General features: G+C 45.0%; 1 protein-coding gene across 1 annotated transcript in view; it reads left to right on the top strand.

Moving 5' to 3' along the window:
• Nucleotides 1-21052, top strand: part of LOC139421080 (neurabin-2-like) — a 63046-nt gene extending 41994 nt beyond the window's left edge. The window contains exons 3-11 of the mRNA XM_071171604.1: nt 4701-4833; nt 9719-9839; nt 9953-10057; nt 12501-12636; nt 14396-14539; nt 14704-14757; nt 15174-15403; nt 20417-20513; nt 20690-21052. Coding sequence (XP_071027705.1) covers nt 4701-4833; nt 9719-9839; nt 9953-10057; nt 12501-12636; nt 14396-14539; nt 14704-14757; nt 15174-15403; nt 20417-20513; nt 20690-20743 — 1074 coding nt within the window. The 3' untranslated portion in view covers nt 20744-21052. The remainder of the gene's footprint in view (nt 1-4700; nt 4834-9718; nt 9840-9952; nt 10058-12500; nt 12637-14395; nt 14540-14703; nt 14758-15173; nt 15404-20416; nt 20514-20689) is intronic.
• Nucleotides 21053-21324: the final 272 nt, after the last annotated feature.

The following is a 21324-nucleotide window of genomic DNA, read 5'->3' as shown; positions in this document are numbered from 1 at the left end:
TTCTATATCCCTCTCACTTTAAATATTCAAGCCTAAATACTGTAAAAATGTGCTTAACAAGTCACATAAGTTACATGGACTGTGCAATAATTGTGTTGACTTGTTGCACCCTCGACAACTACTGTGATTATTATTATTATTTGACCGTGCTGGTCATTTATGAACATTTGAACATCTTGGCCATGTTCTGTTATGATCTCCACCCGGCACAGCCAGAAGAGGACTGGCTACCCCTCATAGCCTGCCTGGTTCCTCTCTAGGTTTCTTCCTAGGTTTTGGCCTTTCTAGGGAGGTTTTCCTAGCCACCGTGCTTCTACACGCATTGCTTGCTGTTTGGGGTTTTAGGCTGGGTTTCTGTACAGCACTTTGAGATATCAGCTGATGTAAGAAGGGCTATATAAATACATTTGATTTGATTTAACATGATTTTAGAATGACTACCTCGTCTCTATACCTCACACATACAATTGTCTGTAAGGTCCCTCAGTCGAGCAGTGAATTTCAAACACAGGTTCAACCACAAAGACCAGGGAGGTTTTCCAATGCCTCACAAAGAAGGGCACCATCTAGGGGTAGATGGGTAAAAAAAACAACTAAAACAGATATTGAATATCCTTTTGAGCATGGTGAAGTTATTAGTACACTTTCAGTGGTGTATCGATACACTCATTCACTACAAAGATACTATAGGTGTCCTTCTTAACTCAGTTGCTGGAGAGGAAGGAAACCGCTCAGTGACTTCACTGTGAGGCCAATGGTGACTTTAAAAAAATATATAGTTTAATGGCTGTGATATGAGAACTGAGGATTTGTAGTTACTTCGCAATACTAACCTAAATGTAAGAGTGAAAAGAAGGAAGCTTGTACAAAATACAAATATTCTAAAACATGCACCCTGTAGGCAACAAAACTAAAACTGCAAAAAATGTGGCAAAGAAATTAACTTTGTCCTGAACACAAAGTGTTATGTTTGGGGCAAATCCAACACATCACTGAGTGCCACTCTTCATATTTTCAAGCATGGTGGTGGCTGCATCATGAGTATGCTTGTAAACAGCAAGGACTAGCTTGTTTTTTTAGGATAAAAAGAAACGGAATAGCGCATAGAGCTAAGCACAGGGTAAATCGTAGAAGAAAACCTGGATCAGCCTGCTTTCCAACAGACAGAGATTTTAGATATTTCTGTATTTCTTATTCAATAAATTAGCAAACATTTCTAAACACACATTTTCACTTTGTCATTATGGGGTATTGTGTGTAATTGGGTGAAGAATTTTTTTTCAATTTAATCCATTTTGAATTCATGCTGTAACTCAACAAAATGTGTAATAACTCAAGCGGTATGAATACTTTCTGAAAGAGAAAGGGGATACCTAGTCAGTCGCACAACTGAATGCATTCAACCGAAATGTGTCTTCTGCATTTTAACCCAAACCCGCTGAATCAGAGGTGCGGGGGGGGGGGGGGCTGATTTAATGTTGCTATTTGGGGCACATCCATAGACTGTCTGTCCATAGACATCCATAGACTGTCTGTCCATAGACATCCATAGACTGACTGTTTGGGACACATCCATAGACTGTCTGGTTGTAGTTATCTAATAGCTGGAGAGAAGAAAATCATCTTCGCTGGCTGCTGCACAGGGCCAATCATATGATATTATGCAAAAAAACACTTCTGGTTTATGTGCTTTGAAATGGCTGTTCCTTTTCTTATGCTATGGTGTGGTGTAAAGTAACTCATCCACAGCTGTCTTAGGACTAAATGTTTCTGTTTTTTAAACATCTGGATGGCGCCGCTGGGCTTTCACCAGCTGAAATGAGCTGTAAAATCAGAGGCATAGTTTTTAGGGTTATATTCCATTCGGGAGGTGTTATGCAAATGATGTGTAAATTGAGCCCTCATCAGTTAAAATCATGTTGATTTACGGTTGGGCTTGGTTCAGTGTGGCTTTGTGATAAGTAGTCCGTCTCTGGTGTGAAAGAAAGCTAAGAGGTATTGGTATTTACTAGGGGTAGTGATCTGGCTTGCACACAGGAACTATGAAGCTTCTGCCTTTTTGGAGCAGAGGGGCGCAACAACACCTACTAGCAGCCCTGAATAGAGCGGCTGATAAGGTGACTCCTACACAATTTTTTTGAATGAAAAAAGTTTGACTATTTTGATATTGAATCCTGCATTGTTGGGGAGGGGCTTGCAAGCTTCTTTTCGTAAGAGCTTATGAGGCAGACGGTGTTCGTGTCACTCTGGAACGCTGAAACTTGAAGAGGAGATTCGAGGACTTGAACCAATGCTGAATTCCAAAACCTTGTTTGTCATGTTTTCTTTTCGCTTCTTCTCCTTCTGCCTCTTACACAGTAAACCTCCAGTTCCTGTATAAAAAAAAAAACACACGGCTCATTACATTCTCCCCTGACCAGCTGATGAACTCAATTCCCTTGTTGCCTACTTTTAATTATTTCTCACATCTGTGCCCCCATCTACCTTTCTGTACTCCCCTCCTATGAGCACAAGACATTGAAAAGATGTCTTTGGGCAAATTTTGCTCACTGGGCCTAGATAACATAGAACCGGACTAGGCCACTATGGGATTTGGCATTAGAATTCTAGCAGTACAAAATCGTAAAGGTTGTTACGGTTTTCTTCTATCTCCTCCTCGGAAGAAGAGGCGGACCAAAATGCAGCGTGGTTTCTAGTCATGGTACTTTAATAAAGACTCTACACATGAACAAACTAACAAAACAATAAACGTAACGAGAAACCCTAACCGCCTATACTGGAGCACAAACAGAGACAGGAACAATCACCCACGAAACACTCAAAGAATATGGCTGCCTAAATATGGTTCCCAATCAGAGACAACGATAAACACCTGCCTCTGATTGAGAACCACTCCAGACAGCCATAGACTTTGCTAGAAAACCCCACTAAGCCACAATCCCAATACCTACGAAAAACCCCAAGACAAAACACACCACATAAAAAACCCATGTCACACCCTGGCCTGACCAAATTAATAAAGAAAACACAAAATACTAAGACCAGGGCGTGACAAAGGTTGAGGGTTGTGTTTATCCTTTAACCTCAGCAAGAGGATATCCACCTTATTTATACTTGACCCTCTTAGCACGCTTGTGGATAACTCTGTTAGAGCTGTTGTTGTTCATCTGATTAGTTGGTGTTTGTTTTTTTTACAATGGAATTCAAAATGCATATTAAAAACGTTGTCATGGCAACTCTGGATCAGAACAAATAACTGAATAAAGGATTCCTCACAATTTATGATATGAATAATACACGTGAAACTCCATGACCTGTGTGTGTGTGTGTGGCCACGGCCACGTGCATGACCCCATTTCATATATTAAACCTCATCCCACTGAAAGCAGAACCAAAAAACGCCCTGACCTGCCCGGACACCTCTCTAATACACTAATGCAGGACGGGGAGGTTATGAAAAATACATCCCCCTGTTAAATATAAATCACCTGAGTACCACTAAAATACGCCCCACCTAGCCGCTCACTGGAGCACCCTCACCACCGCTCTCCACACCCACATGTTGCCAGCGTAACATGGCACTCCAACACCCCCCAGAAGTATGTCCTCGCTGCCAGAGTGAATTTGGCTAGCTGCAGAGGGAGGAGAGAGGCCTTAAATACACACACGCTCGCTCTCCTCTCTCTCGCACTCACACACATGAAACTAGATAGACTTTATTAGGTTGGATGAGAAGCCATTAGCTCAGCGAGAAGACATGAGGGTGTGTGTTTGTATCAGCGAGCCGTATAACACCACCCCTGTCTGTCTGGTTGTTGGAGGCGTCTCCTTCCGCCCCGTTAGCGCCTTGCCTGCCTGGCTCTCCTTTTAGCTCTGGGTAGAGGCCTGTAGGCACAGATTTAGGATCAGCTTACACTTCCCGTAGTCTTATCCTTAACCATTAGTGGTGAACATGCTAAACTGACCTTAGATCATTTTCTACTGCAAGGGTTCCCAAAGTTTTTCACTCTGGGGGCCCCCCTTCCAGCATCGGGGAACATCCTGCGCACACCCCACGTCTATTTCTATGGGCACAAGCACTGTTCATGACAAACTGTTCACCACCCCTCTTGTGGGTGGAGAGAATTTTGCAGGTTTGAAGCTTATTCCCTGCAATTCTCCACATTTTGTCTTGGGATGCAAAGGAGATGATGCAGATTTAAAGCAAATTTTCTTGCAATTCTATACATTTTGCCACATCTATGTGTTCATGTGATATTTGAGTGACAAAAAAATTACAACATCTATGGGCTAAAAAACAAACATTAGCTGACATGGGCTAGTTGATCTGGACATTTCAGACAAGTTCTAAATAGCTCTCTAAGGTATGTAATGACTTAACATGACAAGAGGAAAACTGATGCTGCACTACTGTTCTAGAGGACATGGGGCGGCAGGGTAGCCTAGTGGTTAGAGCGTTGGACTAGTAACCGGAAGGTTGCAAGTTCAAACCCCCGAGCTGACAAGGTGTCGTTCTGCCCCTCAACAAGGCAGTTACTGTTACTAGGCCGTCATTGAAAATAAGAATTTGTTCTTAACTGACTTGCCTGGTTAAATAGAGGTAAACTAAAAAAACATGTATCTATGAAGCCTGTTGTGGTGTAAAACCTTGCGTGTTGGTGAGTGTCGAACTCTATGACCTTTTTGTCTTCTCTCGGCAGGTGTTCACCACGTACTCCAACGAGGACTACGACCGGCGTAATGATGACGTGGATCCCATGGCGGCGTCGGCTGAGTACGAGCTGGAGAAGAGGGTGGAGAGACTGGACCTCTTCCCTGTGGAATTGGAGAAAGGTAAAAACCTGGTGGAATCTTCTAGAGCAGGGGTGTCAAAGTCAAATGGACGGAGGGCCAAATAAAAAAATCAGCTACAAGACGAGGGCCGGACTGTTCGAATGTTCATTGAAAAATTTTTAAATGACGCATATAGTCTAGTGAACCTAATTGAACCTACTGAAAACCTAACAAATATATTACAATATGATCAGATAAATAAAGCAATATTTTCTTATGGCTCTGTCAGTAATCTTTAATTTTCAACAGACACAAAAGACAAATTTCCTTTATATAAATATCCCCATAACATGAACATTAAATGAAAGAAACCGGTATTCAAGGCACCATCAGTAGACTATATTTTCTATTTTAGCAAAAGTGGGCTAAATTTACTTCAAAGAAAAAACAATAATAGCAATTTTCTATCATCCACTCAACTGAAATATTTTTAAAATATAATTGGATTGAAATACAAAAAAATAAAGTGCAAAAATCTATTAATCAAAAACAACACTTTGTTTAAGGAGAAGTAACATGCAGTGAAAACAAATATTAAATTTTAACTTTTAAACTTGAACTGAGTAAAAACTCTAAATATGTGATTGCACAGTAATGTTCACTTGTTTGAGGTTGAGGGTGATACTTGGTGGTGTCCCATCTTTTCCACAAGTTCATCAATGTTCGGGGTAAGGCTCTGAGCTGAAGAAATCCTCAGAATTGAGTGGAGGTGTTCAGCAGTAAGTCGACTTCTGTGTGATGTTTTGTTCAGGTTCATCAAAGAAAACAGTTGTTCACACAGGTATGTGCTGCCAAACATAGACAACGTTTGAGCAGCCTGGATGCGCAGCTGGGGCATTGTGCCGGGGAGGAAACGGGCGAACTCCGCAGCACCCACTGCCGCATATTTTGCCCTCAGTGCATCATTGCATTGGAGGTCAATCAACTCCATTTGGAGGTTTGGTGGTGAGCTTTCCACGTCAACAGCAAATGGGTTACCGAGCAGTTCCAACCTGCTTTTTTGTGCTTCAAAGTCAGCAAATCGGCGTCGAAAGTCAGCGGCAAGCATACCTATTTTATCAGCCAACTGTGTGCTCGGGAACGCACTGGTAGAGAGCTTCTCTTTCATGGTCTGGCAGCTGGGAAAGTGGCTCAAATTTTCTTTCCGCATCTGCGTCTCCCACAGAGTCAGTTTGGTTTTAAATGCCTTCACTGTACTGTACATATCAGAGATGACACGATCCCGACCCTGCAGCTGCAAGTTTATTGCATTCAGATGACTCGTAATGTCACACAGAAAAGCCATTTCACACAGAAACATTTCGTCTCGGAGTTGTGTTGTGTCTTTCCCTTTGCTGTCCAAGAACAGACAAATCTCCTCACGAAGCTCGAAACATCTTTGAAGCACCTTTCCCTGGCTTAGCCATCGCACCTCTGTGTGATAAGGCAAATCACCATGCTCCGTTTCTAACTCCGTCAGAAATGCCTTGAACTGGCGGTGATTCAAACCTTTGGCTCTGATAAAGTTAACTGTGCGCGTGATGATGCTCATTACATGCTCCATTTTCAAGGCTTTACCGCACAACGCTTCCTGGTGTATGATACAATGATAAGCTGTCAGCTCACCTGTCGCGTTTTCCTCTTGCATCTTTTCCCGTATCTTCGCCACCAGTCCGCTCCTGTGTCCACACATCGCAGGTGCTCCGTCGGTTGTCAAACCCACGAGTTTTTCCCAAGGCAGCTCCATCTCATTTACACATCTTGACACCTCTTCATACAAATCATGCCCCGTAGTTGTGCCATGCATAGGACGTAAAGCCAAAAACTCCTCTGTCACGCTTAGGTTGGAGTCCACTCCGCGGATGAAAATTGACAACTGGGCAATGTCAGAAATGTCGGTGCTCTCATCCACAGCCAAGGAATATGCAATAAAATCTTTTCCCTTTTTCACAAGCTGCTCTTTTAGATTGATGGACAACTGGTCTACTCTCTCGGCAATGGTGTTTCTGCTCAGACTCACATTTAAAAAGAGTTGCCTTTTTTCTGGGCAAACTTCGTCACAAACTTTAATCATGCAGTTTTTGATGAAATCCCCCTCCGTAAATGGCCGGGCTGATTTAGCGATCTCTTCTGCCAAAATAAAACTGGCCTTGACAGCAGCCTGGCCTTGTGATTTGGCTTTTTTGAACAGAGCCTGTCGAGATTTGAGGCCTCGTTTTAATTCCTCTGCCTTTTGTAGCCTTTGTTCCATGTCCATATTCTTGTTTTTGTCCGCGTGTTTCGTTTCATAATGTCGTCTCAGATTATACTCTTTCAGTACCGCCACACTTTCTCCACACAGAAGACACACAGGTTTTCCAGCTACCTTCGTGAACATATACTCCGACTCCCACCTTGTTTGAAACCCCCGGTTCTCAGTATCCACCTTCCGTTTTGCCATTTTTGATGGGTATCTGAAAGTTAATTTTACTGTGATGCTGACGACTGCTGTGCCAATAAATATTGAAATGAAGCAGCCTACTGCTCGGTGCGTCACCTTTGCATTGTGGGAAATGTAGTATTGGTGCGTGTAAAAGATCTGCGGGCTGCCGGCTTGCTGCGGGCCGGTTCTAATAATAAATCAAGATCATCCCAGGGGCCGTAAAAAACCTTCTTGCGGGCCGGATGTGGCCCGCGGGCCTTGACTCTGACATATGTGTTCTAGAGCATTACAGAACCCTACTGATCCTCACTATATGTTAGTCCTGCATGGTTCAGTCGGTAGAGCATGGTGCTTGCAACACCAAGGGCCGTGGATTTGCATACGTAAAATGTATGCACACGACTGTCGCTTTGGAGTTCAATAGCATAAACCAGTACAACAGAAAGACAGAGAATGAATGAACTGTAACTATTAAAGTTACAAATAGTAGCTAAACATTTTCAGTGAAGTCTGTAGTTTCCATTAACCTGTTGCGACGACCAAACCCGGATCCGGGATTCTATTTATAGACCTAAGCTCATTACCATAACGCAACGTTAACTATTCATGAAAATCGCAAATGAAATGAAATAAATATGCTAGCTCTCAAGCTTAGCCTTTTGTTAACAACACTGTCATCTCAGATTTTCAAAATATGCTTTTCAACCATAGGAAAACAATCATTTGTGTAACAGTAGCTAGCTAGCGTAGCATTTAGCGTTAGCATTAGCGTTAGCATTAGCGTTAGCATTTAGCAGGCAACTATCACAAAAACAAGTAAAGCCTTCAAATAAAATAACTTACCTTTGAAGAACTTCTGATGTTTTCAATGAGGAGACTCTCAGTTAGATAGCAGATGCTCCGTTTTTCCAAAAAGATTCTTTGTGTATTAGAAATAGCTCCGTTTTGTACATCACATTTGGCTACCAAAAAAAAAAAAAAAAAAAAAAAAAAAAAAACGAAAATTCAGCCCTCAAAACGCAAACTTTTTTCCAAATTAACTCCATAATATCGACTGAAACATGGCAAACGTGGTTTAGAATCAATCCTCAAGGTGTTTTTCCACATATCTCTTCAATGATATATCCTTCGTGGAAGCCTGGTTTCTCCTTGCTCTCAAATGGAAAAATAATTGCACCTGGCTTTACGCTCCAATTTCGACGCAGGGACACCAGGCGGACACTTGGAAAATGTAGTCTCTTATGGTCAATCTTCCAATGATATGCCTACAAATACGTCACAATGCTGCTAACACTTTGGGGGAACGACAGAAAGTGTAGGCTCATTCCTTGCGCAATCACAGCCATATAAGGAGACAATGGAAAACAGAGCTTCAGAAATTCTGCTCATTTCCTGGTTGATGCATCATCTTGGTTTCGCCTGTAGAATGAGTTCTGGGGCACTTACAGACAATATCTTTGCAGATTCTGAAACTTCAGAGTGTTTTCTTTCAAAAACTGTCAAGAATATGCATAGTCGAGCATCTTTTCGTGACAAAATATTGCGCTTAAAACGGGAACGTTTTTTATCCAAAAATGAAATAGCGCCCCTAGAGATCAAAGAGGTTAAACCCCCCCCAAAAAATTATATATATATAATATATGGGACTCACAATCAGAGCCAGATGTGACACAGCCTGGATTTGAACCAGGGACCGTAGTGACACCTCTCACCGTTGCGCCACTCGGGAGCTTGAATTGCTTCAACTAGCTAGTTGAAGTCTTTAAGTAACCTTTACCTTTTTCCTCACAAATCTGCTAGCCACATATATTTGCATGACGAGCGAACACCTTAGTGGTCACCAATGATTCCAGAGTCGCCCGTTATCTCCTTATTGGATTTATATTACACTAGATTAGCAGTGGCTAATTGGGTTCTAATACGGATAATGCCTGCTTATACAAAGTGGCGTAGTAGCTTTAGCTAGCTACTGTATCTTCCAGTCAAGGTCCCCCATTTTATTCAATTTATTTCCTTACATTGGGAAGGGAACATATTTATGAGGGTAGAGTTCAGTTGGGCCTTCTCGCTTCAGCAAACAAAGGAAAGGAGGGGGTGCTTAACGACCATGACAAATATCATGAGAATGGCTTACCAAGAAAAACTTCCAAAAGGAGCACTCAACAAAAAAAAGAGCAGAGACTGATTTATTATTGCTGACTTTAATAATCCGTTGTACAGGATGCAAACAGGTCAATGACGTTTCGACGTCAAGCTGACCTCTTCCTCAGTGACCAATGCACTTAGCTCCTATTTCTAGCTAGTGGCCCATTGAGACACAACAATGGATTAAAGGGAGCAAAAATAAATCAATCTCCGCTCTTTTTTGTTTGAGTGCTCCAACTTACCTTGAATTAGTCCTTTTTGGAAGTTTGTCTTGGTAAGACACTCATATTTATGAGGTTATTTCCCCATTTCCTATCTCCTATCCCCTCGTCTGCACAGATGGGGACGGTCTGGGGATCAGCATCATTGGCATGGGTGCCGGGGCGGACATGGGTCTGGAGAAACTGGGCATCTTTGTCAAGACGGTCACTGACGGAGGAGCTGCACACCGAGATGAAAGGTTCTGAACAATCTGTGTTTCAGCAGTGTATCCCAAAATGATTTTTTTTTTGGCTTGCTCCTCGTCCTCTTTTCCCATTGTTCACTATCACTCTCTTCCTCCCTTCCCTGCAGGATCCAGGTGAATGACCTGATCGTGGAGGTGGATGGGACCAGTCTGGTGGGCGTGACCCAGGCCTTTGCTGCCTCCGTCCTCAGGAACACCACCGGCACTGTCAAGTAAGAACCCTCACTCAATAGCTGTCAATAAACACTTTGTTTCAACATCAAGCTATTGGTACAGTATCTATAGTGTATTTACTGCACTCTGGTCAAATATGGTGCCACAGTACCCTGACAAAATCTGTTCTGAGAAACTAAGCATGGGATTGGAGAGAAGGGGATCTAGATACAGAACTGTATAAAGACTGGTGATGGGGAACCAAACATACTATTACTCCCAAGTACCATAACTCTACCTCCCTTCAGACTGGATCACAATTGGAATCCCTCTCTGCCCATTCCCACCTCTAATCCCCTCATCCTGACGCTCTCATTCCTCTCTCCTGCATTATTAACTGCCTGTGGAGGTCTTTGTGTTAATTGGCGGGGCAGTTTGACTGTAGTGTAGCTAGGCGAGCAGAGACGTCTCTCATTGTCTTCACATCACAGCCATCCAGAGATTGGACAGCCTGATTTTAAGACATTAGCCTGGATCCCAGGGAGATGGCGGAGAGGCCGGTGTCGGTGAGGGAGCGGCGAAGCTATTTATAAAACAGCCTGGTCCAACCTGATTCTCGGACCAGGTTGCTGTCTGACACTACGGACAGTAATCAAAGGAGTGAGGGAGGAAGAGAGGGAGGGAGGGATGCCCCAGAAATGTTATCGCCCAATCGGACTCTTGTCTCCCCTTGTGGAAGCACCTTTGTTCAAAGTGAATGCCACCTATTGTTCAGTTTTGTACGCCCTGTTTAATCAAAAATCCAGGAAATTGATTTGTCTGTAGACAAAATTCGCTGTGGAGAATGCTGATGTAGGACCTCATTCAAGGTAGGATGGGTTTGTACAGATGATGGCAGGGGGATACTTGCAGATTCACACGTACAGACGGTTCCAGACAAGGCCTGGTTGTTTTCCACTTTGCCTCATGTCCTACTTCCTGGATGGAGCGTGTCTCTGAGCTTGTGAATATTCATTGATTTAGCACATCCGTCGATCCCCCTCACAGGCTGCTGACTGGTTTCACGGACAGGTGGTGATGTTTTGATTGGTCCAAAATTAGAAGCGCCGTCTCTCTGGTAATTATGCTTCAGCATAGTCGCAGCAAATAGATGGCGTGGTTTGTTTTGAAAATGCTGGAGAGGTTAGGTGTCGTATTTGCTTGACATCTTTTTCCTCTGCACAGCTTGGCTTTTCCACATAGTGGTTAGATTCCTAGTCACCGTTTCTTCCCTCCCTTTTGACCACCACGGAGTTATTTCTCCTCGGGCAAGAAAGGGGCACCCTAGTGGGTTCTTAACCCTCACACACTCATCACCAAACCCCCGCCCACACTGAATGCCACAGTGATGCTGGCAGTCTTGTTGAATGATGTAGCTACCTCTCTCTGGGGTCTCATTGCGCATGTGTGGTTGTCTAGTCTCAGGCAGGGATACAGATTGGTGACCAGAGGGTTGTTAGTTCAAATCTCACTTAAGGGATTTTTATGATGTAATGATCAGTGCCATTTATTTTTTTCTGCAGTGAACCATATTAGGGTGTACAAAAATATATCACGTTAGAATAGATTTAGAAATGGTCGTTTTCATCATATTGTCTAGAGCACCAACATCAAGGAATATGATGTTCTGTTGAAAGGATCCCTTTTGGCACAACGTGGTATTAGCTACAGCGACATGGTTTCCTTTGTCTTACGTGTCACTGTGCATCTGGCTGCTTTGCACACAGGCTTGGGTGTGACAAATGATCCCCAGGCAACCGTCCAGTTGAGGTCTTTCCGCTCGAACATTCCATTGGACAAACATGTGACAGCCAGAACTGGTGTCGCGGTCTTAAGGGTCCCATCTGCAACAGGATAACTCTGTAGACGCTTCAGTCACTCATTCTATAAAACATGCATGTCCTCTCATGCTTTGTTTATTTCATTGTTATTCTCTGTGATACATAGAAAAAAGGGTGTTTCTAAAATGTCAATCTATTCCCTATATAGCGCTCTGGGCAAAAGTAGTGCACTTAAATAGGAAATATGGTTCCATTTCAGACACAGTCTTCAGATGGCGTGCTACACTTATTCACTGAATTGTCTTTCTCCCTCAGCATAATCTTATCACATTTTCTACTCGTTACAATGTCAACTCATCCATCCATGTACAGTGAGTGTCATGTTCCTTCCAGGCACAATATGTAATTTTCATTCCCCACCCAAATGTTGCTGCCCTGGCTTGCACTTGTTTGTAATCTGTGGGGGCTATTTTCTTGGAAAATGTAACTTCTGTGATTATATCATATTTATCTACATTCTACTGTGTATCTTCTGAAGTTGCAACCACTAGACCCAAACTTAACCACCCTACCCTAGTTTTACCTTACTACCCACTTAAACCCTACCCTAGGTTTCCCATTGGCTGCTCCTTGACAGACATGCCTTCCATACTCACCCCGTTGGTCGTTGTTGCCCATGCAGGTTCATGATTGGCCGAGAGAAGCCAGGTGAGCAGAGCGAGGTGGCCCAGCTGATCCAGCAGACCCTGGAGCAGGAGCGCTGGCAGAAAGAGATGATGGAGCAGCGTTACAGCCAGTACATGGAGGAGGACGAGGAGGTGAGGGGCTCACAATTTTCTGTGTCCCAAATGGCATCCGATTCCCTCTATGGTGCACTACTTCTGACCAGTTACCATAGGGCCCCGGTCACACACACACACACACACACACCATGAGAAAGATTACTTCAGCCCATCCAAAATATATTCGCCCATTCCGTCAGTCAATAATATGACAAAACAAGATAGCGCTAATGAAGCGTTTGACACTTCCTCCCCAAAGCCTTACAGATGATCCATCAGGCTCCCTTCACAATGGAATAATACAACTAGAAATTCTAGACAGAACACTCCTTGTTCACCTCCCCTTCACTGATCTAACAGGACCGGGGATAGGTGTAAGCAATGTGACGGAACCTAGGTGCACATAGTGCTTTATACCTGCCCAGTCATCGCAGATCTTTGAAAGGGTCTGAATAAGGGACAGAGGCGGTAGGGGAAGGCGTTGTGGCATGAAGCCCAGCCCAGCAATTGTCTTAGTTCCTTGTCTCCCCTCAGTCTCTTCCATGGAGCGGAAATGCTTGAATAATTGAATCCGTCTCCTTGTTAAATTAAATCATGTTCAATAGATGTCTGGGCTTGGGTGTGAAAGACCGACAAGTATGGACCAGATGCTACGACCCAGGTCTGGTATTCCATCACACTGTGTCTCCCCATCAGAACATGCCCCCGTCCCAACAGATCTTAGCCTGCGTCAATGTAATTTCCTGCTAAAGATGCGTTACCAGTTAACATAAAGTCCTTTCTAATACGTTTAAAAATGAATAGTAGTTTTTATTTGGTCTTGTTTTTTTGGGTAGGCATCGTTTGATGGCATTGTCCTATGTGACTCCGGCTAATCCCTCAGTCTCCGTGCTTTGTTTCTCCCCCAACTCTCGTTGGCTATGCAACATTCAAACAGTGTAAACATTTTCAGCACGTTTGGAGAGTTGACACATCAGACAGTGTTGTTGTGACAGGCGCGTTCAGGGCTTCGATGCTTAGTCCAACTGGGAGGGTTCAGACGGGCAGACAGACCAGTGTTGATGGGGGGGGGGGCATTCCCTCAGAGAGTGACTCATTGGTATGACAAGCCTTTGTTGGGGCTTGTCCCAGGCGGCTGTTGTTAAAGGAATATTTAGAATGGCTGTGTGTCGGTCTGTGTGTTGGGAGGTGTTAAGAGTGAGTGTGTTGGAATTGTGTGTGTGTGTGTGTGTGTGTGTGTGAAGGGGGACTTTCAAACAGAGGTGTGTGTGTTTTTTGTGTTATTGACCTCACCAGGTCCATATAGACGGTACAGTATAGTGGGATTTATTGCGTCAATCAACAGAACGATTATAGACAAATTTGTATAAACTATTTCTCAACAAAGATTCCCGTCACTGCAGCCACGGAGTCCCCTGACAAGCTTTGCCTTTTGACAGGCTTCCCTGGTAAACATAAAATGGTGGTTGCCCAATTCTAGGGTGTCAATTCTGGCCCACTAGCATTCTACTCCTGGATGGCTTTTTCCTTTAAGCTCAACTTTACCATCTAGTGGCCATTTTAGGGTAGAGGGAAAACATTGATGAGAAATAGAAATGGAGGCCTATCCTGCGAGGACCGTTGGTTTCCCATTGGTGAAACCATGTATTTACTTCACATGGTAGTTACATAGGCAGGTATGGTTACTGTGTGACATTGTTGGTTCACAACAAGACCGAAACATGACAGGAATTTGTCTGTATGCACTCCCTGAATATATTGTGAATGTACTCTGAATCTTCTGAATGTCCTCCAGACAGGTGAGTATGCCACGGACGAGGAGGAGGAGATGAGCCCCATGTTCCCCAATGCCATAGAGGTGTTTGACCTGGCGGAGAATGAGGACATGCTCTCCCCAATGGAGATGGACCCTGAGAAAATGGCCCACAAGTTCAAAGAGGTGAGCAGGGAGGCTTGATGCCAAAGGCAAATGTTCATCTCGAAATGGAGAAAAAGTTATATTCAATTCAACTTCTTGTTGAGAGAGCGTATGAGATGAGACATTGTGCTGGAGTGAACCACGGTGTTACATATTTTTTTTTTTACCTCTCTCTCCCTCTATAGCTACAGATAAAGCATGCGGTCACCCAGGCTGAGATTCAACAGCTGAAGAGAAAGGTTAGACCTGCTCCAAAATCAATTAACCAACAAAAAATAGGACTGGTTTCACTGACCCGCGTTAACCCTCGACTAAAACACACAGTCCAGGAGTAAACTAGAAGTATACCGGAGTAAACTAGAAGTATACAGGAGTAAACTAGAAGTATACAGGAGTAAACTAGAAGTATACAGGAGTAAACTAGAAGTATACAGGAGTAAACTAGAAGTATACCGGAGTAAACTAGAAGTATACAGGAGTAAACTAGAAGTATACAGGAGTAAACTAGAAGTATGCAGGAGTAAACTAGAAGTATACAGGAGTAAACTAGAAGTATACAGGAGTAAACTAGAAGTATACAGGAGTAAACTAGATGTATACAGGAGTAAACTAGATGTATACAGGAGTAAACTTGACACTTTCTTCCCTTATGTAGCTGGCGCATTCAGAGCAGGACAAGCTGCGCTGGCGCATGGAGCGTGCCCAGCTGGAACAGAGCGTTCGGGAGAACAAGGAGCGCATGGAGAAGCTGGAGGGCTACTGGATGGAGGCCCAGAGTCTGTGTCAAGCGGTGGACGAACACCTGAAGGAGACACAGGCCCAGTACCAGACCCTGGAGCGCAAGTACAGCAAGGCCAAGCGCCTCATCAAGGAATACCAGCAGAAGTAAGGCTGATAAATAAGGGGGATTCTGAGGGTTTGTAGGAGGGAGAGGAATGGAGGATTCTGGGGTTTGTAGGAGGTAGTGCTGAGCAATTAACCAAAATTGCAGGTTTTTGTTATTAAAACGACCTATATCGGTTCAAGTACTTAAATTCCTTTGGTTGAAGGATCTACAATCATGCCTGACGAGGCCAATGAAATCTGTATCTCGCTGGAAGCCCCGCCTTCCACAGGTGATGAACGTGAGGCTCAGATTAATTCCTTCAATTTAATACCGCTCTTCACCGAGCCCAGGAACGGGCGGTGCTGGGCCAAACAGGTGTTGTACCTCGTTTCCTTCTTTCAGGGAACAGTAGTTATAGTCGTAACACTACGTTCCCTTTCAGTCAGTCAACTTCGGTACAACATACTATGGGGAAGAATAATCACACCCCAAGCCGACCCCAACGGATACTAAATTAAACTGCCCCTGACCCCGCCAGATGCGGCAGTCTGGGTATTGTGCACACGGCACACTGCCTAGTGACTTTCCCCCGTCCCCGCTGTAAGAACACTGTGTGCTATACCGGGAACAGTGACATCCACCAGACCCCTGGTTGAGTGCGCACATACACTGCTAGGTAACCCTTGCCACTTGTTGCTGTATGCCAGGGAGAAAGCATCCACAATCCAGTGGGAGAGTAACCTCTGTCTCAAAAGGGAAATGTCTCAAAAGCTAAGGACCTGTAGGACATGGCCATGACTTTCGGGGGAAATGACTCATTTTTACACAATGTCATCTTAGAGTCGCCTGGGGTGAACTGAGTATAGGAAGGGAGGTCCACAACACGTTTATCCGAGGCCAAAGCCATGAGCAGGGAGGTTTTGTAGGAAAGGATCTTCAGGTCCACCAACTTCAGAAGCTCAAAGTGGGTCGCACATAGTGCCTCCAAAACCAACACCAAGTCCCATGTAGTCGCAATGGGTTTAGCGACCCGTCTGAGACAGAGAGTACTGAAAAGAAACAAGTCCTTTCTCTTGGCACCAGAGCTCAAACGCTTGTCCCTTTTCGTAACCAGGAATACCAGCTGTACCAGCGGTCCTGGATCTTCGACATAGGAATCACTCGGATTGGAGACGGGAGGATAATTCCTCTCTCAAAACGAGCACTGAGGCCTCGGGAACAGTCGAACGTGATGGGGCTGCAGAAGCATGGGGGTAGCACAACAAATTGTAGCCTGTAACCTGACGTCACTGTTGGCATGATCCAGGGTGACACTGCGCCATTGGTTGGAGCAGACAGTGAGACTCCCGTGAAGTAGATCTTGTAGACTTGGAGAGGTTGGTTGTACTTCCATTTCCACCACTCTTGACAACCGTGTGTCTGAACATGAAGGAACGCTTTTCATCGAACTCGCATATGGGAGACAACACTTTTAACAGCAGTGAACACTGGAACTCGGTTGAAAAGAACGGTGTTCATGTGCCAAGGTTCACAGGCTCCGATTATGTGCCAAGGTTAATTGGCCGGGACACTTGGAGGTACTGTTGTCACACCAAGCGTCTGTCAGTTTAGGCGGTAAGATGTGTTCTGGTAACCGGCTGGCATCTAGCGCTGGACCGCACGCATAAAACATATACAGGGAAAACTTTATCATGGAGGTTACCCTACCGACCAGTCATAGGTCTGGCGACCAAAGCGCCTTGTAACCTAGCTGGGAATGGGATAGACAGCTCTGAAAAACAGACCCCTTCTGTTGTAACAGATGGGGGCGATTCGTAATTAAATCTAACTCCCAGGAATGAAAAGCGTTGAGCTGGAGACAGACAGCTCATATGAACCAGAGACTGCATGTGGGATAATAGTATGATCGCGTCAAACCCTGATCGTCCCCTTGACTCTGCTACCAACAACCCACTAATCGCCTAGAGACCCCATAACCTGTATCACTAAACACCTCATAGGGACTAGTGAGCTACAAGCAGGAATCCGCAATAATTCCCAGTAATGAGCCACCTGTGGGGGAGGGGTGACCCAACTTGTCACGGTTACCCTGGGGAAATTGATATACCTCTTGATCCCCATGGAGCGCAGTGTAACAGAGGGGGCAGCATTAAACACGCTTCCAACACGAGTTGTGCTTCCGTGAGACTGTATAGCCTACAGGAAGCCCGGACCCTTTATGGGCATAGGGGGCTCTGGCAATGGCTGACATATCACCCCGTTTGACATGGCTTTGGCCTTGGCACTGTTTCCTTCACTCCCTCCAACTCCAGAGGGAAATGGGGATGAGGTTACCATAACGCCGGGGGAAAATATATTAAGTTTCACTCGCAGGAAGTTAAGCATGCTAACCAACCTTAGCCATGAGTTTTTTTTAGCATAAGCTAGGCTAGCTAGCCTCTTTGACCGCAGCATGGTCCATTTTAGAATAACCAAGCGACTTAACGCTACATATACTAAACAAAAGAGCTACCCCAGCAACTCCACTGTGGTGAGGCAGGAATAGCTAGTAATAGCTAGCTCACCTCTGCGACTGGGTAACCGAGGTGGGACCGGACTCTCCATCAACAAGTCTGGGAAAAGAGGCAAGCGGTGCTTGACCGAGGCAGACACAGGCGGTAGGGTGTAACGTACGCTAACCCCATTCCGTACAAATGTGCGATACCGCGACATTCAAACGAGGCCGCAAAGAAGACTAACGGGACTGTAGCGACCGTGTTGACATCAAAATATGGGGTGTGAACTACATTTCTATTCAAGCATTGATTGACATGGTAATGGGTCTATAGTATTGGAGAAAATTTGACAAAAACTGGCCCCTCCGACTCTGTACGTTACATCGTTACGTGTCATGGCGTAACATACATCATGCATAAAGCAACAAATTCTGTCTTAAATGCTGACCAGACCGGACACGTCGCGCGAGCGTTGCAAAATAAATGTAGATATCCACATTGCCGCGCCCGCACGCCCTGTGCCGCCCCGTGCCGCCCCGGCAAGATGCCGGCTCTACCACCATGGGACAGTTTAGTTGGCGCAACGTAAGAAAGTCTCATTTTCAGGTGGTTTGTTTTAGTAGCGTGAACCATTGCAGCTCACACTGAGCGGAATAATTGAAAGAATGAATCCTACCCTCACGCTTATCACCTATGGAAGGCAGGGCTTCCAGCGAGGCGCAGATTTCATTGGCCTTGTCAGGCGGGATTGTAGATCCTTCAACTGGAGTCACGAGAGTGCGACTCCCCCATTGTATGTTGTACCGAAGTTGACTGGCGGAAATGGAGCTAGTAAAAGGATTTTTTTGTCAGACAGCGTACTTAGCCAGCTATTAGGCAGCTACAGCTACTAGGTTCGTCAGACAGTACAGTATGGGGAGCACCGAGATAACTTTGGATGTTTGCTTGGCTGACTGGCTGCTATTGCCTGAGATGAGATGACTGAATGAAAAATAATAGTCATAAAATAAAAACCAAATAATATACACAACTGATATATCATAGTAATTATATTGATGTCTTCTCAATGTGGACCTGACAGAGACAATGAATTGTTTTCAATGTTTTGGCAATTGAATGTTCACTGCTTTTGGTTTGAACCCCCCCACTGCTTTTGGTTTGAACCCCCCCACTGCTTTTGGTTTGAACCCCCCCACTGCTTTTGGTTTGAACCCCCCCCACTGCTTTTGGTTTGAACCCCCCCACTGCTTTTGGTTTGAACCCCCCCACTGCTTTTGGTTTGAACCCCCCCACTGCTTTTGGTTTGAACCCCCCCACTGCTTTTGGTTTGAACCCCTCCACTGCTTTTGGTTTGAACCCCCCCACTGCTTTTGGTTTGAACCCCCCCACTGCTTTTGGTTTGAACCCCCCCACTGCTTTTGGTTTGAACCCCCCCACTGCTTTTGGTTTGAACCCCCCCACTGCTTTTGGCTTGAACCCCCCCCACTGCTTTTGGTTTGAACCCCCCCACTGCTTTTGGTTTGAACCCCCCCACTGCTTTTGGTTTGAACCCCCCCACTGATTTTGGTTTGAACCCCCCCACTGCTTTTGGTTTGAACCCCCCCACTGCTTTTGGTTTGAACCCCCCCACTGCTTTTGGTTTGAACCCCCCCCACTGCTTTTGGTTTGAACCCCCCCACTGCTTTTGGTTTGAACCCCTCCACTGCTTTTGGTTTGAACCCCCCCACTGCTTTTGGCTTGAACCCCCCCACTGCTTTTGGTTTGAACCCCCCCACTGCTTTTGGTTTGAACCCCCCCACTGCTTTTGGTTTGAACCCCTCCACTGCTTTTGGTTTGAACCCCCCCACTGCTTTTGGTTTGAACCCCCCCACTGCTTTTGGTTTGAACCCCCCCACTGCTTTTGGTTTGAACCCCCCCACTGCTTTTGGTTTGAACCCCCCCACTGCTTTTGGTTTGAACCCCTCCACTGCTTTTGGTTTGAACCCCCCCACTGCTTTTGGTTTGAACCCCCCCACTGCTTTTGGTTTGAACCCCCCCACTGCTTTTGGTTTGAACCCCCCCACTGCTTTTGGTTTGAACCCCCCCACTGCTTTTGGTTTGAACCCCCCCACTGCTTTTGGTTTGAACCCCCCCACTGCTTTTGGTTTGAACCCCTCCACTGCTTTTGGTTTGAACCCCCCCACTGCTTTTGGTTTGAACCCCCCCACTGCTTTTGGTTTGAACCCCTCCACTGCTTTTGGTTTGAACCCCTCCACTGCTTTTGGTTTGAACCCCCCCACTGCTTTTGGTTTGAACCCCCCCACTGCTTTTGGTTTGAACCCCCCCACTGCTTTTGGTTTGAAAACGAAATTGAAAACCATGAAAATTTTTGTATAATCGAACCGAAACCGAACCAACCTCAAAAAAGCACTAATGCTCAGCACTATTAGGAGGATGAGAGGAATGGGGGTTTCTGGGTTTTGTAGGAGGAAAAGGAATGGGAGGTTCTGGGGTTTGTAGGAGGTAGAGGAATCGGATTATCGGGTTTGTAGGAGGATGGATGGGCAGGATTCAGCCTAACCACGCATTGTGTCTCAGGGAGATTGAGTATCTGAAGAAGGAGACGGCTCAGCGCAGAGCCCAAGAGGAGACAGAGGCCACTCATAAGGAAGAGGCCGACAACCTCCAGGACAAGGTGTTGTATATTTAGGTTCTACTGTATGTGGAAACATTTCATGAAATTCTCAATAATTATGTAAGACATTTTGCTTTGGTTAATCAAGATGCATAGCAAGAGGATGCTACTGAGTTATGATCATTCTGTCTGGACATTTTGTGTGTAATAAAAGCCCCTTCTCTCACTCTCCTCAGATCACAGACCTGGAGACCAAGGTGGATGCTCTGAAGACCTCTGATCCCTCCTAAACCTCTGGCAGAGAGAGGGATAGGAGGGACAATGCCTTCACACTTTTACAATCCACGTTGCACCTGACGGATTGTAAGAACGATGAAAGAAGAAGACAATAATGGAGAAAGGAAGACTTTACGGGCAGCAGTTTTAAGTGGGGAGGGGGGGGGGGGGGGGTCAAAGACACCTGCAAGAGAAAATTGAATACTTTTTTTTTTTTTACTGATGTCTGTCATTTGCTTCGAGCCGCGTCAACAATCCCAATATGCTCCTTATTCAGTACCTGGAGTCCTTGTTGCATTGAACCACATTCAACTAGTTAACTACCCAACTGATCAATCTGTGAAGGAGGTTGCTTGTCTTCTATGCTCTTCTTTTTGTCTAATCACTTGTAAAATAACTAACCAGGAAATACAGCCCCTACTGACTGAATGCTTCTAGTCTATTCTAGACTTACTGGATATGGGGAACAGAACCGGACAGAAGAAACTGCATTGATGACAGAGACTCTCCTCCGATACTGTTGAGTATACTGGTGATAGACAGTGCTTCTGCTGTATGGCATGATCTCTCTTGATTTCTACTAACTGAACAAAGG

Source organism: Oncorhynchus clarkii, chromosome 12 (genome assembly GCF_045791955.1).
Source record: "Oncorhynchus clarkii lewisi isolate Uvic-CL-2024 chromosome 12, UVic_Ocla_1.0, whole genome shotgun sequence".
Lineage (NCBI taxonomy): Eukaryota > Metazoa > Chordata > Actinopteri > Salmoniformes > Salmonidae > Oncorhynchus > Oncorhynchus clarkii.
Note: the sequence above shows the minus strand (reverse complement) of the source record. Positions and strands in the feature narration are given on the sequence as shown.